At 37.5% G+C, this 22,250-nt stretch overlaps 1 protein-coding gene across 24 annotated transcripts in view; it reads right to left on the reverse strand.

Moving 5' to 3' along the window:
* Positions 1–22,250, reverse strand: part of ANK3 (ankyrin 3) — a 687,375-nt gene that overhangs the window by 68,359 nt on the left and 596,766 nt on the right. For all 24 annotated transcript variants that reach the window (XM_059900926.1, XM_059900918.1, XM_059900920.1 and 21 more), the window contains 3 exons: positions 17,063–17,169; positions 11,884–12,108; positions 9,024–9,178 (listed from right to left, as the gene is read on the reverse strand). In XM_059900926.1, coding sequence (XP_059756909.1) covers positions 9,024–9,178; positions 11,884–12,108; positions 17,063–17,169 — 487 coding nt within the window. The remainder of the gene's footprint in view (positions 1–9,023; positions 9,179–11,883; positions 12,109–17,062; positions 17,170–22,250) is intronic.

Below are 22,250 nucleotides of genomic sequence, written 5' to 3' on the forward strand. Positions count from 1 at the left end.
TAGGGTTTCATTTCTGGTCATGTGAATGTTCTCTCAGCTTGCTCTTCTAAGAATGGAGTATTTGATACTGAGCGAAAAAATGGGAGTCTTAGAATGTCAGAATTCAAAAGGGCATGCTAGCTAGTATGGGTCTGTGGAAAGTCTTTGTAGACAGGTACCTTTGGTTCAAATCCAGTTCTCAAACCAGTGAGCCTGGATCTTGGAGGAGTTCCTTAACTCTGAGCCCTATGTAACTTGTTTATAAGATCAGGATAAGAAAACTTACCTCTGGGGTGGATATGACAAATAAATGATACAAAACCACCAGCACAGTTCTGTTGACAAAATAATTTAGGTTACGTATTCTTTCCAAGGTCATACAACCTTGGAGATAGAGGAGAGCCATAGAGCCAGTCTGTGGCAGATCTAAGGTTGGATTGTTTTTTTTTTTTAAAAATCACACTGTCTCTGTTTTGCATCTCTACAGGTATATAAATCGGAACTGCTATCATTTTAATTTCATTCAGTTTTTAAGGGAAAATATCACCAATCATAGAAGATTAAGTAGCAGATAAATTGGGGGAAATGAAGGAAATAAAAGATAAATTTATAATATTTAACTCTGGCTGTAGAATATGTGGAACAATAGAACAGTTGTAATATATTCACTGAAATATTTCATAAAATTATAGACATTCATTTCTTTGGAATTAAAGTTCAGCTCCATCTAAATATGCAACTTTTGGAACAAGCCCACCCTTGACGTTACAGAAAAAAACCCTCAAATGATATACTTGACCCTTCTTCCTCAACATAAACACAGTAGGAAACTTTTCAATTTTTATTTTGAAATAATTAGATTCATGGGAAGTTGCAAAGACAGTACAGAAAGGTCCCATAATTTTAGTAATTTAACTCATATTCTTATTGAATTCTGGCATCTGCTATACGTGTGTCTGGATCAGCATTATTTTACATCTTTAACTACCCAAGGTAGGGATCTTCTTTGTTATTCAGATTTGCTCAAATAATTGAGTGCTAATGACGAAGAATGTCTGGACACAATGATATACCTGTTTGTTTTTCCCTCCAGTTTTAGCAATCTGTATAATTGCTGACAATCATATATCTTAAAGTTATTTTTAGAAAACTAATTCCTAATCATTACGTGCCCTTCTCCTGCTTCCCAGACCTCCTCTCCCCATTTGTTTGTGGCATCCGTTCTTTTAGAAAGTTGCTTCCTCTCTTGGGTATGGGTCACCGAATTATTGAGGAAATGTATTGCCAAGAGTGGCAGCACATGCCTGGATACAACTCATTCATTTCTTCATTTCTTCAACAAATTATGATGGAGTGACAACACTGCTAAGGGCTGTTATATTCATTGGGCATAATGACTGTCACCAGTCAGAGCCATTCCTGCCCTCATGGACTGTACAGTCCACTAAGGAAGAGAGCAAAGTTCAAAGTTGCTTGTTACAGAAGAAGACAGGCCAAGTGCGATAGAAGTATTTACCAAGTGGATCTAACTTAGACTGGGGTTTAGGGAAGCCTTCCTGGAAACAGAGAAGTGAGAGAGGGTGTGTTTGGCCATGCTGGAATAATCATTCTAAGGTTTTCCTCCATGATTGCAGAAGCCTTGTATTCCTTGCATCTGCTTCTCCCTGTTATTTTCCAGAAAAATGTTCTTCCACATCTGCTTACTTTTCCACTTGTGCAAATGAAAAGGCTTGCAGGCAATTAGCCCCCTTACAAACTTTCTTCAACCCTTCGTTTAACCATCGGTACTATATCCAGACAAGAAACAATTTATATAATCCTATCTTCAGAATCAGGATCGTATATAATGTCTTAAAGCTAAACACCATCAATCCGTAACCCGGCCTATGCAGCAAACACAGAAGTGCACTGAGCTCTGAGGGGCCTAGACCTGCCGTGTCTGGCACATCGGCCTCTATTCACATCAACACTAAAGGTGACGGAAGCCAACATCCGGCCTCTCAGACCCCTTCACTGTCCCTGGAGGGCACAGAGCCCCACTCTGTCTGACACATGGGACAGGGTGTCTCATGTCATTTTTTGACCCACTAATGTTTCATAAAGACATGTAATTGCAAGAAGTACGTTACACAGACATATATAAAACTTGGCATTATTAATGCTCATCTGCTTTGGTCCCATTTTCATTTCCTGACTAGTAGGGGTGAGGGAACTGTTCTGGCCCAGTTATGCATGTGGTGGGCATTGCTGAATCCACTTAAAATAAGTTTTATGGCAGTGGACTGAAAGCAGATTAGCATCTTGTTATGGTTTAATTAATAGTTTTGGGCTTTTTCGCTTTTTCTATTTTTTTCTTACACCCCAACCACAGTCCTGATTTGGTTAAATTCAATTTTTCCTTTTTCCTCCAGAATTTTTCAAAATTGTTAATCGATTTCCCCAACAGATGGTGCTGTGTACAACGTAAAACTACATATTTCACTTTTCAGTGCTCAACTACTTCTATGAGCAGTTCTTAAGATCTCTAAGGAGGAAGGATTCTTCTACTAGTAAATATCATATTCTTTTCCATGAGGGCTTATCATAGGATATTGAATATAGTTCCCTGTGCTATACAGTAGGACCTCATTGTTTATCTGTTCTATATATAGTAGTTTGTATCTGCTAATCCCAAACTCCCAATCCAACCCTCCCCCGTCCCCGTCCCCCCCCCCACCCCCACCCCGCCACCGGCAGGCACAATTTTAAACATGTTGAATTGAACTTTGTGAGTTTAACTCAAGTAAGGTTTTAATTAAACTTACAAAGTGGATTCAATTTGGTGCATTTTAAACATGATGCTTTTGTGGGGAGCAGATTGAGTGTTTTTTTGTTTTGCGATATCTTTCTCTCCTGAGAAAACATGAATGAACAAGTGCTAGAACAAGATCTATGTCTGCTGCCAAAGAGAAAAGTTGCTCCTGCCACATGATACCTCAGTGGTAGCAGCAGGTTCTTCACACCCAGACCAACTGTCCTCTGTGTCATTCTAGCCTGTTATTTCAATAGAGCTGCTCTAACACACCTGCTTCATTAGCATAACCACTGATGCCTTTATCTCTGAGGTTGCTAGTGCCACAAATAACTCTTGATTCCACCTTATTCTGCAATGACAATTTTTCCTGAATATGCGCCATGTCCTTTAGAGTCATACAAGAACTAGGAGGGTTGGGCTTCCCTGGTGGCGCAGCGGTTGAGAATCCGCCTGCCAATGCAGGGGACACGGGTTCATGCCCCAGTCCGGGAGGATCCCACATGCCACGGAGCAACTAGGCCCGTGAGCCACAACTACTGAGCCTGCGCGTCTGGAGCCTGTGCTCTGCAACGGGAGAGGCTGCGACAGTGAGAGGCCCGCGCACCGCGATGAAGAGTGGCCCCCGCTCGCCGCAACTGGAGAAAGCCCTCGCACAGAAACGAAGACCCAACACAGCCAAAAATAAATAAATAAATAAATAAATTTATAAAAAAAAAAAAAAAAAAAAAAAGAACTAGGAGGGTACCTTGATTCATAATGGAAAATTTAAATAGCAGCTGACAGTCATGTCACCTTTTGTTCCACACAAAGCACTTTCTTAGGCATCCTTCATTTGAGAAGATACAGAGGCAAGAGAGTATTGTAGAAAAACAGCTAGATTTGGAGTCAGAAGTCTAGATTTTGGAAGTCTAGGTCTGTCTGCTTACTATTTCCTGACTGGGTGGTGGTCATGGGGTAACCATCATCAACTGTGACCAGGGATTCCACTAGCCCTGGAGGTGTCCTTGTGGGATCTGGAAAAGCGTCCATGTGGAGTGGACACAGCCCTGTGGGCAACTAGACAGTAGCTTTGAAAAAATTAGATAAAGGTGCCCCTTTGTCCTGAAGGCCAGTGTCAGAGCAGATGACTTGGGAAGTGGAAGAGGCAAGATTTCTAACCCCCCTCGCTCTCCTGCACGACTGTACATGGCAGCCGTGTCTATGGCTAACTTTAAGAGTGGTTCTCATGTGTCAGACATCATGCTGAGAAGTTTACACATATTAGCTCATCTATTTCCCATCAGTCCTCTCTGAGCTTAGAGAGATCGAGGGCTTTCTCGGAGTCGCAAAGCTAGTAAGCCGTGGAGCCAGGATGGGAATTGCAGTCTGTGTGACATGCACAGATCATGATCCTAACGACCACACCACATTGGGCAAACTATCCTCCTCCTTGGACTTGTCTTTCCCTGGAGTTACAATCTGATTGTGCACATGGAAAGGCTTTGCAAGTTTTAAAATACTATAGAACCATAATCTAATCTTTACAATTGTGTTGTTCGGTAAAAAAATCACTGATAAAATACTGGCTAAGATGCTTTCTAAACACTTGGGTTTTAAGATTTTCAGAGAAGAGGGTGCAACAGGGCTAGTTATAAAAGTAGAATACAGATTAGTTATAAAGTAACATACAAAGTTCACTTATGGAAAAGAGGGTTAAAATGAGACATTCATAATAAGACAGCTATTATCAAGGGTCACTTGCCATAGATGACAGATAAGGCTTAATTGTTATGAACTGGGTAAATTGATAGAATAAATAAAATAATAGTAGAATGATTTATTTCTCTTTTTCTTTAAGGAAGTCTTGAGTGATCTGGTCACTGGCTTATTTTATGTACTATTTTTATCTTGCTAATTAACAGCTATCCAGGGGCACAGAGTGTTGAGGGTAGAAATAACATGAAACCTCCTAAACCATGCTTACGCTTCTCTCCCCACGAGAAGTTTGACTAGTTGGACCTTGAAGGAAAAAGAAGGGTTGGATTTTTAGAGACAGACTGATTTTTATTTTTGCCTGTCTGTTTTTAGAGGAGGGATGTTCCAATAAGAGCTAAGTTTCTCTGGGGACAGGACAAGAGTGGTGGTTAGTGGTGCTTGAGCTTGGTATGAAATCTGATTAATTGAGCTTCAGTTATAAAATGTATGTCTTGGTTCCTTCATTATTATTGCTCTTATAGATTTAATATATGAAGAAAACCACGGTGACTTGAAAATTTAGTCCTCAGTTTTCCTTTTGTGGCCTCCAGTGCTTGATTCTTTAAACTTGGAAGTATTTGCATTTCCTTTTAATTGTCTAAAATGGAACCAAACTTTATCTGGTCTTAAAAAATGTAGCAAAGAAACTCTATCCACTATTTCCAAGATAACATGTAGAATCCAGGATAGGGCTATATCATCATTTCTTTAAAACATCGGACAGATGCCCCTAGTGTGGCAGTGTTTGGGGCGTCATTTGTCTAAGCAAAGATAGGACTAACTTCCTATTTGAAAATTGGCTTATTAAAAACAAAATGAAGGGACTTCCCTGGTGGTGCAGTGGTTAGGAATCCGCCTGCCAATGCAGGGGACACGGGTTCGAGCCCTGGTCCAGGAAGATCCCACATGCCGCGGAGCAACTAAGCCTGTGTGCCACAACTACTGAGCCTGCGCTCTAGAGCCTGCGAGCCACAACTACTGAGCCCACGTGCCACAACTACTGAAGCCCGCACGCCTAGAGCCTGTGCTCCACAAGAGAAGCCACTGCAATGAGAAGCCAGCGCACCGCAACAAAGAGTAGGCCCCGCTCAACGCAACTAGAGAAAGCCCACGCACAGCAACGAAGACCCAACGCAGCCAAAAAATAAATAAATAAATAAATAAATTTAAAAAACAAAATGAAGACATGTCAGGATGAAATCATGGAAATCCATTCCATAAATAAACCTTAAAATTAAAAAAAAAAAATCTGCCTGTGCCTGATACTCTATAATCTGTGCTCAAAAATGAAGAACATATTCTTAGAATCCAGTGTTTTTGTCAGAACTGCAGTGTCTAATGAGGTGGCCACTGGCCACAGGTGACTATTTGAAATTAATTATACGAAATTAAAAATTACCTTCCTCACTTGCACTAGTCACATTTCAAGCGCTCAAGAGTCACATGTGACTAGTGATGACTGCTGGATCACACAGGTATGGAATACTTCCATCATCACAGAAAGTGCTATTGGACAACACTCTCTTAGAATATTCAGTATTCTTCCTAAAATATTGTTACTTTCTCAGAACTTTCCCCAAAGTAAACGCTCCTCTTTAAGTTTTTCCCCCAGGAGATTAACATTAATGAAGTTTGGGGGAGAAGAAACAGACTAACAAGAGCTTTCTTCCAGAGAGCTATATATTATTTTTTTTAATTTGAATTTTATTTTATTCACTTATTTTTATACAGCAGGTTCTTATTAGTTATCTATTTTGTACATATTAGTGTATATATGTCAATCCCAATCTCCCAATTCATCCCACCACCACCACCCCCCGAGAGCTATATATTATAATGAGGTTCCTCCTTTGCCTACTCTCCAGGATTGGGTGAGTGTCTAAATCAGCACTGTGCCCGATACTGGTGACTCAAAAGTGATTAAGACACGTTCTCTGCCCTCAGCTGCTTACAATATCAAGGTAGCTATTGGTTAAAAAAAAAAGAAATCCTTGTGGAGAGGATGCTGCATTAAAAAACTAGTAATCTACAATAGTATTTAAGAAATACTGGATACATGAAAATATCTTTATACCTTATTTTCCTTAAAACAGAAAAAAAAACTATCCTCTGGAAAACCCATTTATCTTATTCTATTTTTTATTCTCCATCATCCATATTCTTTTACTCTTTTCAAAATGCTAATTCAGTTCTTTCCCTTAGGATTTATTCATTTTAAAACTTTTGATTATGTTTTCTTATAAATTTCCTTATAAAAAAACCTATATTTCATGCTTTAAAATAAATTAAGGTAATAACAATTAGAAATCTAAATTGCCAGTGAAAGTTCCCATCCATCAGAAATTATCTGAAGTTGTGAATGGTACAGGATATAAATGTCAGTATTATGTATAAACATTTAATGTATACTCATTACATGTATAACATTTAAAATGACTATTCTGGATCTTGAAATCTAGGTTTGTAGGAATTTTCTTCTTTAGGTTTATTTTCTTCTCTACAGGACACATATTTCTAAAGTAAGTGGGATAGTTAAAAGTTTTTGAGAACAGATAGAACTAGATTTCAGCCCCTGTGCTGCTGCTGAGTTGGGGTAACCTTTTGACTTGTTTGAACTTCAGTTCCCCCATCTATAAAGTGGGATTAAAACTACCTACTGGGGCTTCCCTGGTGGCGCAGTGGTTGAGAGTCTGCCTGCCAGTGCAGGGGACATGGGTTCGGGCCCTGGTCTGGGAGGATCCCACATGCCGCGGAGCAACTAGGCCCGTGAGCCACAACTACTGAGCCTGCGCGTCTGGAGCCTGTGCTCCGCAACAAGAGAGGCCACGGCAGTAAGAGGCCCGTGCACTGCGATGAAGAGTGGCCCCCGCTCGCCGCAACTAGAGAGAGCCCTCACACAGAAACGAACACCCAGCACAGCCAAAATAAATAAATAAATTAAATAAATTAAAAAAAAAAGAAAAATTAAAAAAAAAAAACAAAAAACTACCTACTTTGCAGTACTATGCTTTCATTTAAAATTTTCAAATATAGAGGCATTTATCAGTGCCTCATGAATGCTAGACTCTCAGCAATGATTAGGTTCCCCCTACCCTGATGTAAAAACATCTTTAAATTCTTGGTTGGCTGTGATTCGCTGCGTCTTATACAATACCTTTGGCATGACAGTTTTTTCTATGGAATGAATATAATAGTGACAATAGCTGATATTTATCAAGGGCTTAGTCTGTAACAAGGGCTATATTTGAAAAGCGCTTCCTGTAATGACTTTATTTCTTCTCAACAGCAACCCGAGGAAGTGAGGAAGGTAATCTCCATTTTATAGAAGTAACAGAGGCTCACGGGGATCCAAGAGCTTGTCTGTGGTCGTCCCTCAAACACCCTCGAGTCTGTCTGGCTCCTTTGTCCACATTTCACAACCAGGAGAGACTATGCTAGATGCATTCCAAAAGCCAGTGAACTAAATGCTAAGAGAGTGAATTTTATGGTACGTGAATAATTTCTCCAGTAAAGCTGTTATATAAAACAGTTGCTGACAAGAGAGGCTGCGATAGTGAGAGGCCCGCGCACCGTGATGAAGAGTGGCCCCCGCTTGCCACAACTAGAGAAAGCCCTCGCACAGAAACAAAGACCGAACACAGCCATAAAATAAAAAATTAATTAATTAATTAATTAAAAATAAAATTAAAAAAAAAAAAAAGAATCAGAAGAAACATTTAAAAAAAAAAAACAGTTGCTGGATTTGTAGTGATTAGCAAGTCAGTATAAAAATCAGCTTTATTTTATGATGAGCTTTCTCTCTCTCTCTCTCTCTTTTCTTTTTTTTTACATTTTTAAAGGAAAACACTGCACCAAGTACCCACTCTCAAAACAAGTCTATTCCCAATGTCTACCAAGAAAAACTGCTATGATTCTAAGGGTCAGACAGCCTGAAGAAGGTGTGTATGAGAAAGTGACATGCTCGCTATAGGCCAGTCTTACCAGGTCAAAGAATGAGACACTGGAAGCACCACAGACTCCAATCATTAGCCTGAAACCTATTTTTTTTTAAAAAACTGATAGAACCCAGGAGAAATTAAAAATCCATAAGAATACCGAAATAATCTGGGAGAAGACTGAGATAAAAGAAAGGGTACGAAAATAATGATTCCAAAAATACAAAGTGAACGTATTTTCTTAAAAATGCTCTGCGTGCTTTGCATGACTTCCATTATTATTTCACTCCCTCCTTACACATTTTCGACTTAGAAAACTTTCTTAAGCTTTGGAAAGATTGATACAGTTGATTTAAGACAGAGAATTATCAGAAGATTTATACATTAATATGGGGGGGGCGGAGTTTGTTAGATTAAATGGAACTTCATGCCTTAGACGCAGAAAACAATAAATGCTGAGGAACCGGATTCCCAGTTTAAAATACAAACGTGTGAAATTCAAGTACTGTTTCCTTTAGTCTAGCCATTCCTTTGATTTCTTCCTGCAGACATTCATAGAAACAGGGAGTCATCGTAATTACCTTCATCCATGCCATTAAGTAATTCGGTTAAATCTTCATTTTTACTGTCAAATTGATGCTCCTTCCACGTTTCACCATTTTCACTTCGAAGAACAATGAGTTCTCTCTCTTTTCCTCTCATAGACCCAAAGTGAGGGATTTCCACGATGACAGGGCTGGAAAAAAAAAGCCACATTATTTTGGTATCAAAGGAAATAGGTTTATAGTTTCATACTTTTAAAAGTGTTTCATTGACAGTATTCATTTGAAAATCAGAGGTGCCACTAAGGTTGGGAATGATTTCAAAGCTGCAGAATCATTTGCTAATTAAATAATATATTAGAAGCCTGAAAACATGCCATCATTCATTCATTCACAAACAATTCTTGGGGGCCTATCATACGTTAGGCATTTGATTTAATAGGGGGAAAATATTCAGCACATGTAAGTAATCGAGGAATTGAAAGTTATTAAAATAGACCATAAGAAAGAAAGTTGGTCCATTTTTTAAAACACAATAGTATATTGTATTATACAAAACGCTCATGATTTAAAAGGACACAGTCATTTCTTTAAAAAAGAAATTCTGTAAATTGCCTATTTTGAAAGATTACTGATTTTTTTTCCCTTAGCAAGAAAACAATCAATATAACAATCCACTCCTTCCAACGGTCAGTTTTCATAACTTTCATGGCCTGTATAGTCAAGACAGTTTCTTTGATTTTTACGTTGTGAAATGGGCAGCGTAATTTCCTAGCTCTCGTAGGACTGCATAGGAACTAAACTTTCCGAAAAAGCACTATTGGTTTGAAATTGTCATATAATGATCTATTAATTTTTGACAGTGTCCTTTTGCAAAAGAAGGTGAAAAAATGGCTGCAAATTGAAGATAGCCAATCAAGCACAGGAATAATTTTGTTAAATTTTGAAGTAGGATAAATGCTAAAAAAGATGAATGGAAGTAAGCAGACCACAATCACACACAGTTTATGTAGTTGGATTGTGCAGCTTTATTTTATGACATTTAAGTAGACAGTATCATTATTCTCCTACAGAGGTTGTATGTAACCTCACCTCTTAGCCTATGTGTTTATGTACATGTGGTAACAGAAGATACAGGCTTAAATAGGTAATAGCATAAAAAGGGATAGTAGTTGTAATGACCAAACGACATAAATAAAAACATGTTAATATTTAATTTATTACAAAAGCATTCACTTAAAATGGGATGATAAATATGAAAATTTTACTTTGGGCAAAATAATTATAATTAATTCAAATTAAGGGTTTGAAAATTTTTTTATAATCCCTTTATTTTTCAGTGGGTAAAAACAAAATCAACTATTCCTAATAGTGTTAGTAATTTCAAGAGTTATTAAGATGTTTACCTTAGTTTTTAACCACACCTGGTGATTAGACATTAAATTTTTCTTTTTTTGAAAACTAGATACAATCTTTGCAGGTTAATGCATCAGATACTGTCACTCTAAATATTTCAGGAATGTGGCTTTGTGTATGACATTCAACAGTATTGGAGAGGAGAAATGAACAAGGGTCTGGGACCAAGGTGAAAGCCAAGCATAACTTTTCATAACAGGTTTCTTCATGCAGACTGCCAATGCAAACACACCAATCAGACAGATAAGCAGACAGACAAATACCAACACATTTCAGCTTAAACAGACCAAAACAATTTAATAACTTTAGTAGAATATGCTACCTACTGCCTATTTGATTTTCTTTAAATATCTTGTATTCCCAACATTTTTTCAAAATCAGTTCACTTATTGATGACTTGTCCATCTCACAGCCCATAAGCACTTTTTAAAAAATGTAACTCCACACACATATATATATATACAGGTATATATATATATACACATATATATCATTTACAGCAAATGTTGATTCAAAGCCTGCAAATATCTTCTTTTACACTGGGTTAAAATTAGACTATCAGTCTGTCTTAAAAACTATCATCATCAGTTGAAACATTTCTAATTAAAGAAAGGTTTACAGAAGCACAAAGTTATGAAAGCAGAATGCTTGCAGTGAATTCCACATGCTTGAAAAGCACAAGATAGGTAGCGGTGCTGCATTAAGTCAAGCCACTATGATTTTTTTTTCTTCTTTCAGTGACACACATCAACTGAAAGCATTAAAAACCGAAAATAAAATTAAGACAAGAATAAGACCATGGGTGTGACAGAAAAAAATTGAAAATGGAAAAAGAATTGTAGACATTCTGTATCTTGTCTATAAAGATCCTACCCAATAAATTTTGTTCCTTGAGGCCCAAGCTGCAGGATTCGGCTAACCAAGCTCTCGCCCTCATTTACAGGGGGAGGATTGGTAGGAAGGTGCAGTTTACTGAATAACATCCGTGCAGCAGGAAGAGAAACGAGAAGGGGAAACTGTGAACAAACTGTCCGTCACGACAGAGCCTGCCTGATTTGCACCCAAGTGCCACCTCAGAAAATAAATTCATTTTTTCCTTTTGTAAAATACCATATCGCAATGGATTGTTCCCCCCAAAATTATCATTAAAAAGACATGTACCCAAAATAGCCATTTATTCAACGTGTGATATATAAGAGTGGTGCCTTGACTTCCGCGGGGGCCGCTGGGGTTCCGTGCACTCACTGAGCAGAGAACGTGCTTCTCGGTTAGTAAAACCTTTGGCCAGCAAACTGAGTTAAGGAAGTACCAGCCTACCAGCTTTTCAGAGGATTACACAGCTTTGTGACCTCTGATACTACGTGAATGCTGTACTCGACTGAAATGGTCCAACTCAACAGATTTAACTACTTGAGTTGACAAGGGTAAAGAAAATCAAAGATGTGGTATGAGGGCCAAGATGAAAACTGACAAAATGACTTACCCTAAAAATTGTGCCCCTGCAGGACCCATTTCTACCAGCCTACTGGCTAATCCCTCTCCTTCCACCATGGGGGGTGGGTTGGCCAGTTTATGTCTCTTTACCAAACGGCAGGTGATACGGGTGGGGGCAGTGCACTTGCGAGGAGGAATGATGATTCTCATCCCGTGGTGCCGGCTTCCCCTCATGGAGCCGCCTCTTGCATCCACCATAAAGCTAACCAGAAACCTGCAGGGGGGAAGATCAGAGGCCAAATCAAGGAGAGACAGAAGCCGTTTTCACAGCGAGTTTGGAAACTGAATGTTAAAGTGACAGACAAGGTAGCTATCATTCCCTCTCTTTAAGAATACATTGGAAGTAAATACAGTGGAGTCACATCAAACATGCATTTGACTTGTGAACTGAGCAAAAAGTAAAACACGACACTTTATTTTTTGATGGTGCATGGCCTCCGAACAGAAGCCAACCACTCTGTCAGATGCTCAAAATGAAGGAAGAGTGCCTGTTTCAAAGTTGGGATTAAAAACTGGCTATTAAACGACTGTCTTGCATTTAAAAACAAACCCACTGTATGCGGTCCCTGTGGGTGGTTTAAGTTTACATTCAAGGGTCATTTTACCTATCAATGGTCTTAGCCATGTGCCGACTATGGAATCTCTCCCCCTCAACAAGTAAGATGAAACTCCACAGTATGTCTTAAACATGTACAACTCATAAAATGAATGTATCTTTAATCATACCAACACTCTAATTTTTACTATTTTCACAAAGCAGAAAATAAGAATAAAAGAAGAAGGTGACTAAAGTTTTACTAAGGCAATTTTGATGGAAAGGGGTTTAATCTTTTCAATATCAATTTGGCTTAAAAACTGTTTAAAATAACCTACATTTGAGTATCTGTACAGCAATACAAAAATGATTGAACAGACTTTTTAGAAAATATCTCTAAGTTATACAATTCTGTCATTGGCTGTTATATTAAAGCTAGGGAGGAAAAATTATTTGTCTGCATGTAGCTATGAAGATGTAAAGAATTAACTGTGTCATATTTGGGTAATATCTTTTTAAAAAAATTTTATTGAAGTATAGTTGATTTACAATGTTGTGTAAATTTCTGCTGTATAGCAAAGTGATTCAGTTATACATATATATATTCTTTTTCATATTCTTTTCCATTATGGTTTATTACAGGATATTAAATATAGTTCCCTGTGTTATACAGTAGGTAGGACCTTATTGTTCATCCATCCCATGTATAATAGTTTGCATCTGCTAACCCCAAACTTATTTGGGTAATATCTTGATTCCTATCATGTGTTCGTGAAAAAAAGACCTCCGTGACTCCTCCCACCACTGTCACCGGGTTGTAAAGCACTCTAATGGATGTAAACCAATGAGCCCAACATACGGAAGAGTGCAAGTCAGAGACTGGGGAACAGAAACACGTATTTTTTGCATTCTAATTTTCACATGTGAAAATACGCTTATTAGTGGGAGAGCACCAAATGTTGATATTTAGAAAATTGTTTGAATACCTACAGTATTTGGGCAGGGGGGAAGGAGGATAATCCCATCCATCAAAATCCTCTACTATTTACTCTTCTAAAAAACAGTTCTAACATCCTACAAATAGATTTCAGACCTTGCTTGGCAGTCCTAGCTGGAGACCCTTTCCTAAAGAGTGATGCCTCTTGACCTTGGAAGAGTAACCTCTTCAACAAAGCAGATGGACCCACCATCCCCATGGAGAGAGGCAAGAGCATGGGGGTCACTTTTCAGCCTATCAGATTTTCAGAACCAACTCTGGTCATCAGTGAGGTGGAATCAACTTCACACCCTTTTGCTCATTTTGGATTTAGCTGTTTTCCTCTGGATTAATTAATGGTTTCATATGTTTTTGATATCATTATACGTACTTTGAGAGACCGGAACCACTAGGATATTCGAAGTATGAGGGCAAGAGACTGAGTCTCTCAAAAACAAAACAAAACAAAACAAAAATCACTCCTCCCTAGTCAAAGACAAAGATACTTGTTCACTTGTACAAGTGTCCAGATGAATTGTCTCCAGTGTTGAATGATAAAAGGGTCACTTGAAACTGGTCTGGGGAGCCTATACTTTTTTAGACATCTACATACTTAACAACTACTTTTATTCAGTAATAAAGACAATGTGGCATATTATAAGGAAGCCCAACACAAAAATCTGATCTTTCCCAGCTTCCAGTAGTTAAAAATCAACTTGTGCTTGGGACTAAGAGTAACAGAATGAATTAAAAATGATTCCAGATAAACTCTGGGTTTGAAAATGCAGTTGTATTAGTATTGATACAGATAAACACTGGAGTGTTTACACTGAGAGGGCTGTGTTTTGCCCTGGCAACAAACAGCTGAGTCTCACTAATACAGATAATAATTCAGATCAGGTTTGTCTTGTTCACTGCTTGACCTACAGAGCTGAGCACAGTTCCCATACATAATAAGCACACAGTAAATGTTTATTGAATAAACCAATGAAAAAACCCATTTTGTTAAGTGTGCTCAGAAACTGCCTAGGTCAGACTTGGTTACTAACACTGAAAAAAAATATGGAAAAAATATATACATATATAAATATTTTATATATATAAAGTATATATATATATAAAGTGAAGGTAGTGTAAGAAGGTTACCAGTGCCAATATAAAAATACCCCAGCTACAAAGAATATCAGAACCAAATGGAAAAACCATGGCTTAGAAGATTTTATAAAATTGGAAGAATCTCTTTGTCTGTGTTCTGTGTAGCAACTAGTGCATAGTTGGTGCTCATTACGGATTATTTATTGTTCTATGGTTTTCAATTTTACAGACCCAAAAGACTGAGGAAAGATGGGAGTAGGTGTTTAAGCCTGATATTGAGTCCTATTATTCAATAGCATTATGAAATATAATGATTTGTTTTCTTAACTCATCCCTTACATATTGTATGCAAAATAAAATTTCATGCAATATAACTTACAGAAACAAATGAAAAGGTGATATTTAATCATATTCATTGTATCTTATTAATATTTAAACTAAAGCAGGAATTCTACAAATGATCCTAAAACTAACACACGAATGTTTCTAGCTTTAGGAACAGCAGGATGACAAATGCTGATACACTACAGACATTGACACAATCTAACTGTGGGAAAAGTTCACATAAATTAAAAATACAAAAAGGGATGGTTCACATAAAAGACACAGTTATCACCTTGAATCATACTGAGGAAGTGGAGAAGAATAGCTGCAAAATAATTTAGAAAGCAAATGGGAAAAATTAATGTAAGATAATTAGAAGCAAGCAACAGAAAATGTCAATGATAAGCAAAGGAAAAATAAAAACCATCAGAAAATGAAACCAAGGCATTTGGCATTTGTGGGACAACTTGGAAAAAGATTTGCCTTAAATGGCTATATATAAGCTACACCATAGACCTGGCATTAGTGAACTATTTCCAAGTGTATACCAAATGTATATTTTCCTTTTCAAATAAGCCCAACTAGCTGCCATTACTTTTCCTTTCCTGCAAAAGTCTACTGTCTTCAGTGAATTCAAGGGGAAGGAGAGGCTGGTTGCATATTCAAATACTACACTGCCTCAGTGCAGGGGAAAGCTCATTTCTGATTTTATTATCCTGTGATCCCTCAACTTCTCAATTCACTAAATTAAACCCTAGTGCTTTTCTTTCCTATGTAGAATACAAAGTGCTGGTTCTAGATTTTTGTCACATGGTGGCAATTCACCAAGTTTGGTTAAAAAAACTCTTCAGTATGTTTGCCCACTTAATGAATGTATTCTGGGTGTTTTATATTTTCCTTCTCAACTTTTTTTTTTTGCTCTGTTTTTTGCTTTTGCAATTTTAGACCCAAATACATCTACTATAAATTGTGTAACTATTTAAAGCAGTTTAAAATGTAATATTACTATAATTAAAGCTTTTTCTAACTGAATTAAAGAAATGCAATATTAATGATTCAAAGACCACCATGTAGTTTATAGTTTATAAAGCACTTTCATGTGAATTATTTCCATTTAAATGACATTGCAGTGACTTGTTTTTCACAATTGTGGTGTTACAAGCCACAATTGTGTAAGAATACTTTAACCTGCAACATTACTCGGAGTCTAGGACTTGTCCTCTGTAAAATGGGGATAATGAGTAAAGCCTATCTCAGTGTCATTTTAAGGTTCAAATAAATATTAAATAAGATAATACATGTAAAAGATTTAGCACAATGCCAGATACATGAAAAGCACTACGTAGGTTAGCCATTACAATTTATTGTAATTGAAAGCAGCAAAAAATACTTCATAAAATATATAAGGCACTTCACAAATGTTAATATTGTTAATTTATTTAATTCAGAATTAAATAAATTGAATCTGCACTTGTCCTGGATCACCACTAATTTATGTCCTAAATGTCAATTTCAGAGGTGAAAATACTTTGAAATTTTCATCATCTTAATGAATTATTTCGATTCCATTTGTATGTGAATCAATTATCCCAAGTTTAATTACCTATAATAGGCTAAGAATCCAATATCTAAAAATACAATAATTATCAATTCAGCAGTTGAAGCAGGTCACCTTTTAGCTGCCTGCCTCAAATTTTGCTGACTAACAGGGCAGCAACAAGGAGCCTGTTTGATGTGGTTTTTACTATAGCACTTCCAGGGTACACACGTTGGTACATTCACTTTTTCTTTTCTTTTTAAAAATTCATTTATTTAAAAACAATTTTAATTTAATACAACTTCATTATAATTTTATTTCAGGAAAATCAGATACTCAGAAAAAAACTTCATTTGAATAAAGTAAAATTAAGAGAAATGACTATATTAAAATTTTTTTTATTGAAAAGGAAAATTAGAGATCTAAAAGTAGTGCCAGAATAGCCAGGAAATTGTTATGCACCAATACTTTTATTAATTTCCTTTCTAACATGGTGCTTTTACCAATAAAAATAGATATGCAGATTTGTTTAGAAAAAATATTTACTAATGATTTACAAATATATGCCACATATAGTCACTAATGAAGTCCTTTAGAAGATCAATATCTCATACATGTGAAGCTTGTCAATATGAATTTATAACTGCAAATAGTAAGTGCAATGTTAATTTAATAGGAAAAGTGACTTTTTGGTTACTTACCCAGAATGAACAGGACTTGAGACAAGATTGACATTGTCCAAGGTGTCTGCAGCCCAGCTGTAATGTCTAAGAGAATCTGAATCAAATTCTCTTGTGAATGTTAGATGCTGAAATATAAAACGATATATTGTGTCAACAACCCATCCAAGACAGTGGTTTCTCTGTACGTACAAAATATACCTGTATGTCTCCACAGTCCAGATAGTCTAAAATTCAAAATAAGCATATATATATATTTTTTTTACAGTTGTCCCTTAGTATCCTCGGGTGATCAGTTCCAGGACACCCCCCACCCACCCATCCCTGTGGATACCAAAATCCGGAGATGCTCAAGTACCTTATATAAAATAACTAATGTCATTGGTCCTCTGCATCCATGGGCCTGACTGTACATTCCTCCACAGGTATACATTGAAGTTTCAAGAATTAGAAATGAAGTTTATTGATACGCTGTATTATTTCAGTCTTTTAAGAAACCATCTTGAGTAACTGGCATGGCACAAGGAATATCACAGAAGTAATGCTAACCATGATTTTAAGTACTTCAACAATCTCTAAATTAATCTGACAATTGTAAATTTCTTTTCCGAATCTCAAAATAAAAATAAAAAAATTCAAGCTTGATGACTTCTGTTTCCAAGTTGGGTAGAGAAGCCAGCAGCAGCCTAGTGCTGTGCTAAGCACAACAGGTAAGTGTAGAAATCATCTCTGCGGGCAGCAGAGAACAACTGAGGTGCAAAACTGAGGAGCTATATTTGGAGAGGTGGTTACCTGGAAGAGGTGAGCTTTTTGTTGCCATTTTTATCTTGGGGGCATTTGTCAATTACCAGTGCAGACAGAATTTGGGTTTTGTGCCTACAGGGGCTACCTGCTGGGGAACAGAAAAACCAAGGGAGTTTTGGTGGAGATTTGGGTGGCCTCAAGCATGCTACAGATTTCTGTTCAGAACATTTGCTAAATTCTGGGGCTGGGGCTTCCGTGGTGGCCCAGTGGTTAAGAATCTGCCTGTCAGTGCAGGGGACACGGGTTCAAGCCCTGGTCTGGGAAGATTCCACATGCCACGGAGCAACTAAGCCCGTGAGCCACAACTACTGAGCCCACGAGCCACAACTACTGAAGCCCGCGCGTCTAGAGCCCACGCTCCACAACAAGAGAAGCCACCACAATGAGAAGCCCAGGCACCGAAACGAAGAGTAGCCCCTGCTCGCTGTAACTAGAGAAAACCTGAGTGCAGCAACAAAAAGACCCAACACAGGCAAAAATTAAAATAAATAAATAAATAAAAGGCTACAGGCTCTTTGGTGGGGCAAATGGCGGACTCTGGGAGGGCTCACGCCAAGGAATACTTCCCAGAACTTCTGCTGCCAGTGTCCTTCTTCCCGCAGTGAGCCACAGCCAGCTCCCGCCTCTGCAGGAGACCCTCCAACACTAGCAGGTGTCTTCAGTTTGATCAATCAATGAGCACTGGTAAAGCACCCATTAATAACATCAACACACAGCAACAGTCAGCTCTACCCACCACCAGAGCCTCCCATCAAGCCTCTTAGATAGCCTCAACCACCAGAGGGCAGACAGCAGAAGCAAGAAAAACTGCAATCCTGCAGCCTGTGGAAGTAAAACCACATTCACAGAAAGATAGACAAGAAATCTGGAGTGGCTATACTCATATCAGATAAAATGGACTTTAAAATAAAGAATGTTATAAGAGACAAGGAAGGACACTACATAATGATCAAGGGATCAATCCAAGGAGAAGGTATAACAATTATACATATATATGCACCAAACACAGGAGCACCTCAATACATAAGGCAACTGCTAACAGCTATAAAAGAGGAAATTGACAGTAACACAATAATAGTGGGGGACTTTAACACCTCACTTACACCAATGGACAGATCATCCAAAATGAAAATAAATAAGGAAACAGAAGCTTTAAAAGACACAATAGACCAGATAGATTTAATGGATATTTATAGGACATTCCATCCAAAAACAGCAGATTACACTTTCTTCTCAAGTGTGCACGGAACATTCTCCAGGATAGATCACATCTTGGGTCACAAATCAAGCCTCAGTAAATTTAAGAAAATTGAAATCATATCAAGCATCTTTTCTGACCACAATGCTATGAGATTAGAAATGAATTACAGGGAAAAACACGTGAAAAGCACAAACACATGGAGGCTGAACAATACGTTACTAAATAACCAAGAGGTCACTGAAGAAGTCAAAGAGGAAATCAAAAAATACCTAGAGACAAATGACAATGAAAATACGATGATCCAAAACCTATGGGATGCAGCAAAAGCAGTTCTAAGAGGGAAGTTTATAGCTACACAAGCCTACATCAAGAAACAAGAAAAATCTCAAGTAAATAATCTAACCTTACACCTAAAGGAACTAGAGAAAGAAGAACAAACAAAACCCAAAGTTAGCAGAAGGAAAGAAATCATAAAGATCAGAGCGGAAATAAATGAAACAGAAACAAAGAAAACAATAGCAAAGATCAATAAAACTAAAAGCTGGTTCTTTGAGAAGATAAACAAAATTGATAAGCCATTAGCCAGACTCATCAAGAAAAAGAGGGAGAGGACTCAAATCAATAAAATTAGAAATGAAAAAGGAGAAGTTACAACAGACACCGCAGAAATACAAAGCGTTCTAAGAGACTACTACAAGCAACTCTATGCCAATCAAATGGACAACCTGGAAGAAATGGACAAATTCTTAGAAAGGTATAACCTTCCAAGACTGAACCAGGAAGAAATAGAAAATATGAACAGACCAATCACAAGGAATGAAATTGAAACTGTGATTAAAAATCTTCCAACAAACAAAAGTCCAGGACCAGATGGCTTCACAGGTGAATTCTACCAAACATTTAGAGAAAAGCTAACACCCATCCTTCTCAAACTCTTCCAAAAAATTGCAGAGGAAGGAACACTCCCATACTCATTCTATGAGGCCACCATCACCCTGATACCAAAACCAGACAAAGATACTACAAAAAAAGAAAAGTACAGACCAATATCACTGATGAATATAGATGTAAAAATCCTCAACAAAATACTAGCAAACAGAATCCAACAACACATTAAAAGGATCATACACCACAGTCAAGTGGGATTTGTCCCAGGGATGCAAGGATTCTTCAATATACGCAAATCAATCAATATGATACACCATATTAACAAATTGAAGAAGAAAAACCATATGATCAACTCAATGGATGCAGAAAAAGCTTTTGACAAAATTCAACACCCATTTATGATAAAAACTCTCCAGAAAGTGGGCATAGAGGCAACCTACCTCAACATCATAAAGGCCATATATGACAAACCCACAGCAAACATCATTCTCAACGGTGAAAAACTGAAAGCATTTCCTCTAAGATCAGGAACGAGACAAGGATGTCCACTCTCACCACTATTATTCAGCATAGTCTTGGAAGTCCTAGCCTCGGCAATCAGAGAAGAAAAAGAAATAAAAGGAATACAAATTGGAAAAGAAGAAGTAAAACTGTCACTGTTTGCAGATGACATGATACTATACATAGAGAATCCTAAAAATGCCACCAGAAAACTACTAGAGCTAATCAATGAATTTGGTAAAGTTGCAGGATACAAAATTAATGCACAGAAATCTCTTGCATTCCTATACACCAATGATGAAAAATCTGAAAGAGAAATTATGGAAACACTCCCTTTTACCATTGCAACAAAAAGAATAAAATACCTAGGAATAAACCTACCTAGGGAGACAAAAGACCTATATGCAGAAAACTATAAGACACTGATGAAAGAAATTAAAGATGATACCAACAGATGGAGAGATATACCATGTTCTTGCGTTGGAAGAATCAATATTGTGAAAATGACTATACTACCCAAAGCAATCTACAGATTCAATGCAATCCCTATCAAATTACCGATGGCATTTTTTATGGAACTATAACAAATCATCTTAAAATTTGTATGGAGACACAAAAGACCCCGAATAGCCAAAGCAGTCTTGAGGGAAAAAAACAGAGCTGGAGGAATCAGACTCCCTGACTTCAGACTATACTACAAAGCTACAGTAATCAAGACAATATGGTACTGGCACAAAAACAGAAACATAGATCAATGGAACAAGATAGAAAGCCCAGAGATAAACGCATGCACCTATGGTCAACTAATCTATGACAAAGGAGGCAAAGATATACAATGGAGAAAAGACAGTCTCTTCAATAAGTGGTGCTGGGAAAACTGGACAGCTACATGTAAAAGAATGAAATTAGAACACTCCCTAACACCATACACAAAAATAAACTCAAAATGGATTAGAGACCTAAATGTAAGACGGGACACTATAAAACTCTTAGAGGAAAACATAGAAAGAACACTCTTTGACATAAATCACAGCAAGATCTTTTTTGATCCACCTCCCAGAGTAATGGAAAATAAAACAAATGGGACCTAATGAAACTTCAAAGCTTTTGCACAGCAAAGGAAACCATAAACAAGACGAAAAGACAACCCTCAGAATGGGAGAAAATATTTGCAAACGAATCAACGGACAAAGGATTAATCTCCAAAATACATAAACAGCTCATGCAGCTCAATATTAAAGAAACAAACAACCCAATCCAAAAATGAGCAGAAGACCTAAATAGACATTTCTCCAAAGAAGAAATACAGATGGCCAAGAAGCACATGAAAAGCTGCTGAACATCACTAATTATTAGAGAAATGCAAATCAAAACTACAATGAGGTATCACCTCACACCAGTTAGAATGGGCATCATCAGAAAATCTACAAACAACAAATGCTGGAGAGAGTGTGGAGAAAAGGGAACCCTCTTGCACTGTTGGTGGGAATGTAAATTGATACAGCCACTATGGAGAACAATATGGAGGTTCCTTAAAAAACTAAAAATAGAATTACCATATGATCCAGCAATCCCACTACTGGGCATATACCCAGAGAAAACCGTAATTCAGAAAGACACATGCACCCCAATGTTCACTGCAGCACTATTTACAATAGCCAGGTCATGGAAGCAACCTAAATGCCCATCAACAGACAAATGGATAAAGAAGTTGTGGTACATATATACAATGGAATATTACTCAGCCATAAAAGGAATGAAATTGAGCCATTTGTTGAGACATGGATGGATCTAGAGACTGTCATACAGAGTGAA

Source organism: Balaenoptera ricei, chromosome 16 (genome assembly GCF_028023285.1).
Source record: "Balaenoptera ricei isolate mBalRic1 chromosome 16, mBalRic1.hap2, whole genome shotgun sequence".
In the NCBI taxonomy this organism is placed as follows: Eukaryota; Metazoa; Chordata; class Mammalia; order Artiodactyla; family Balaenopteridae; genus Balaenoptera; species Balaenoptera ricei.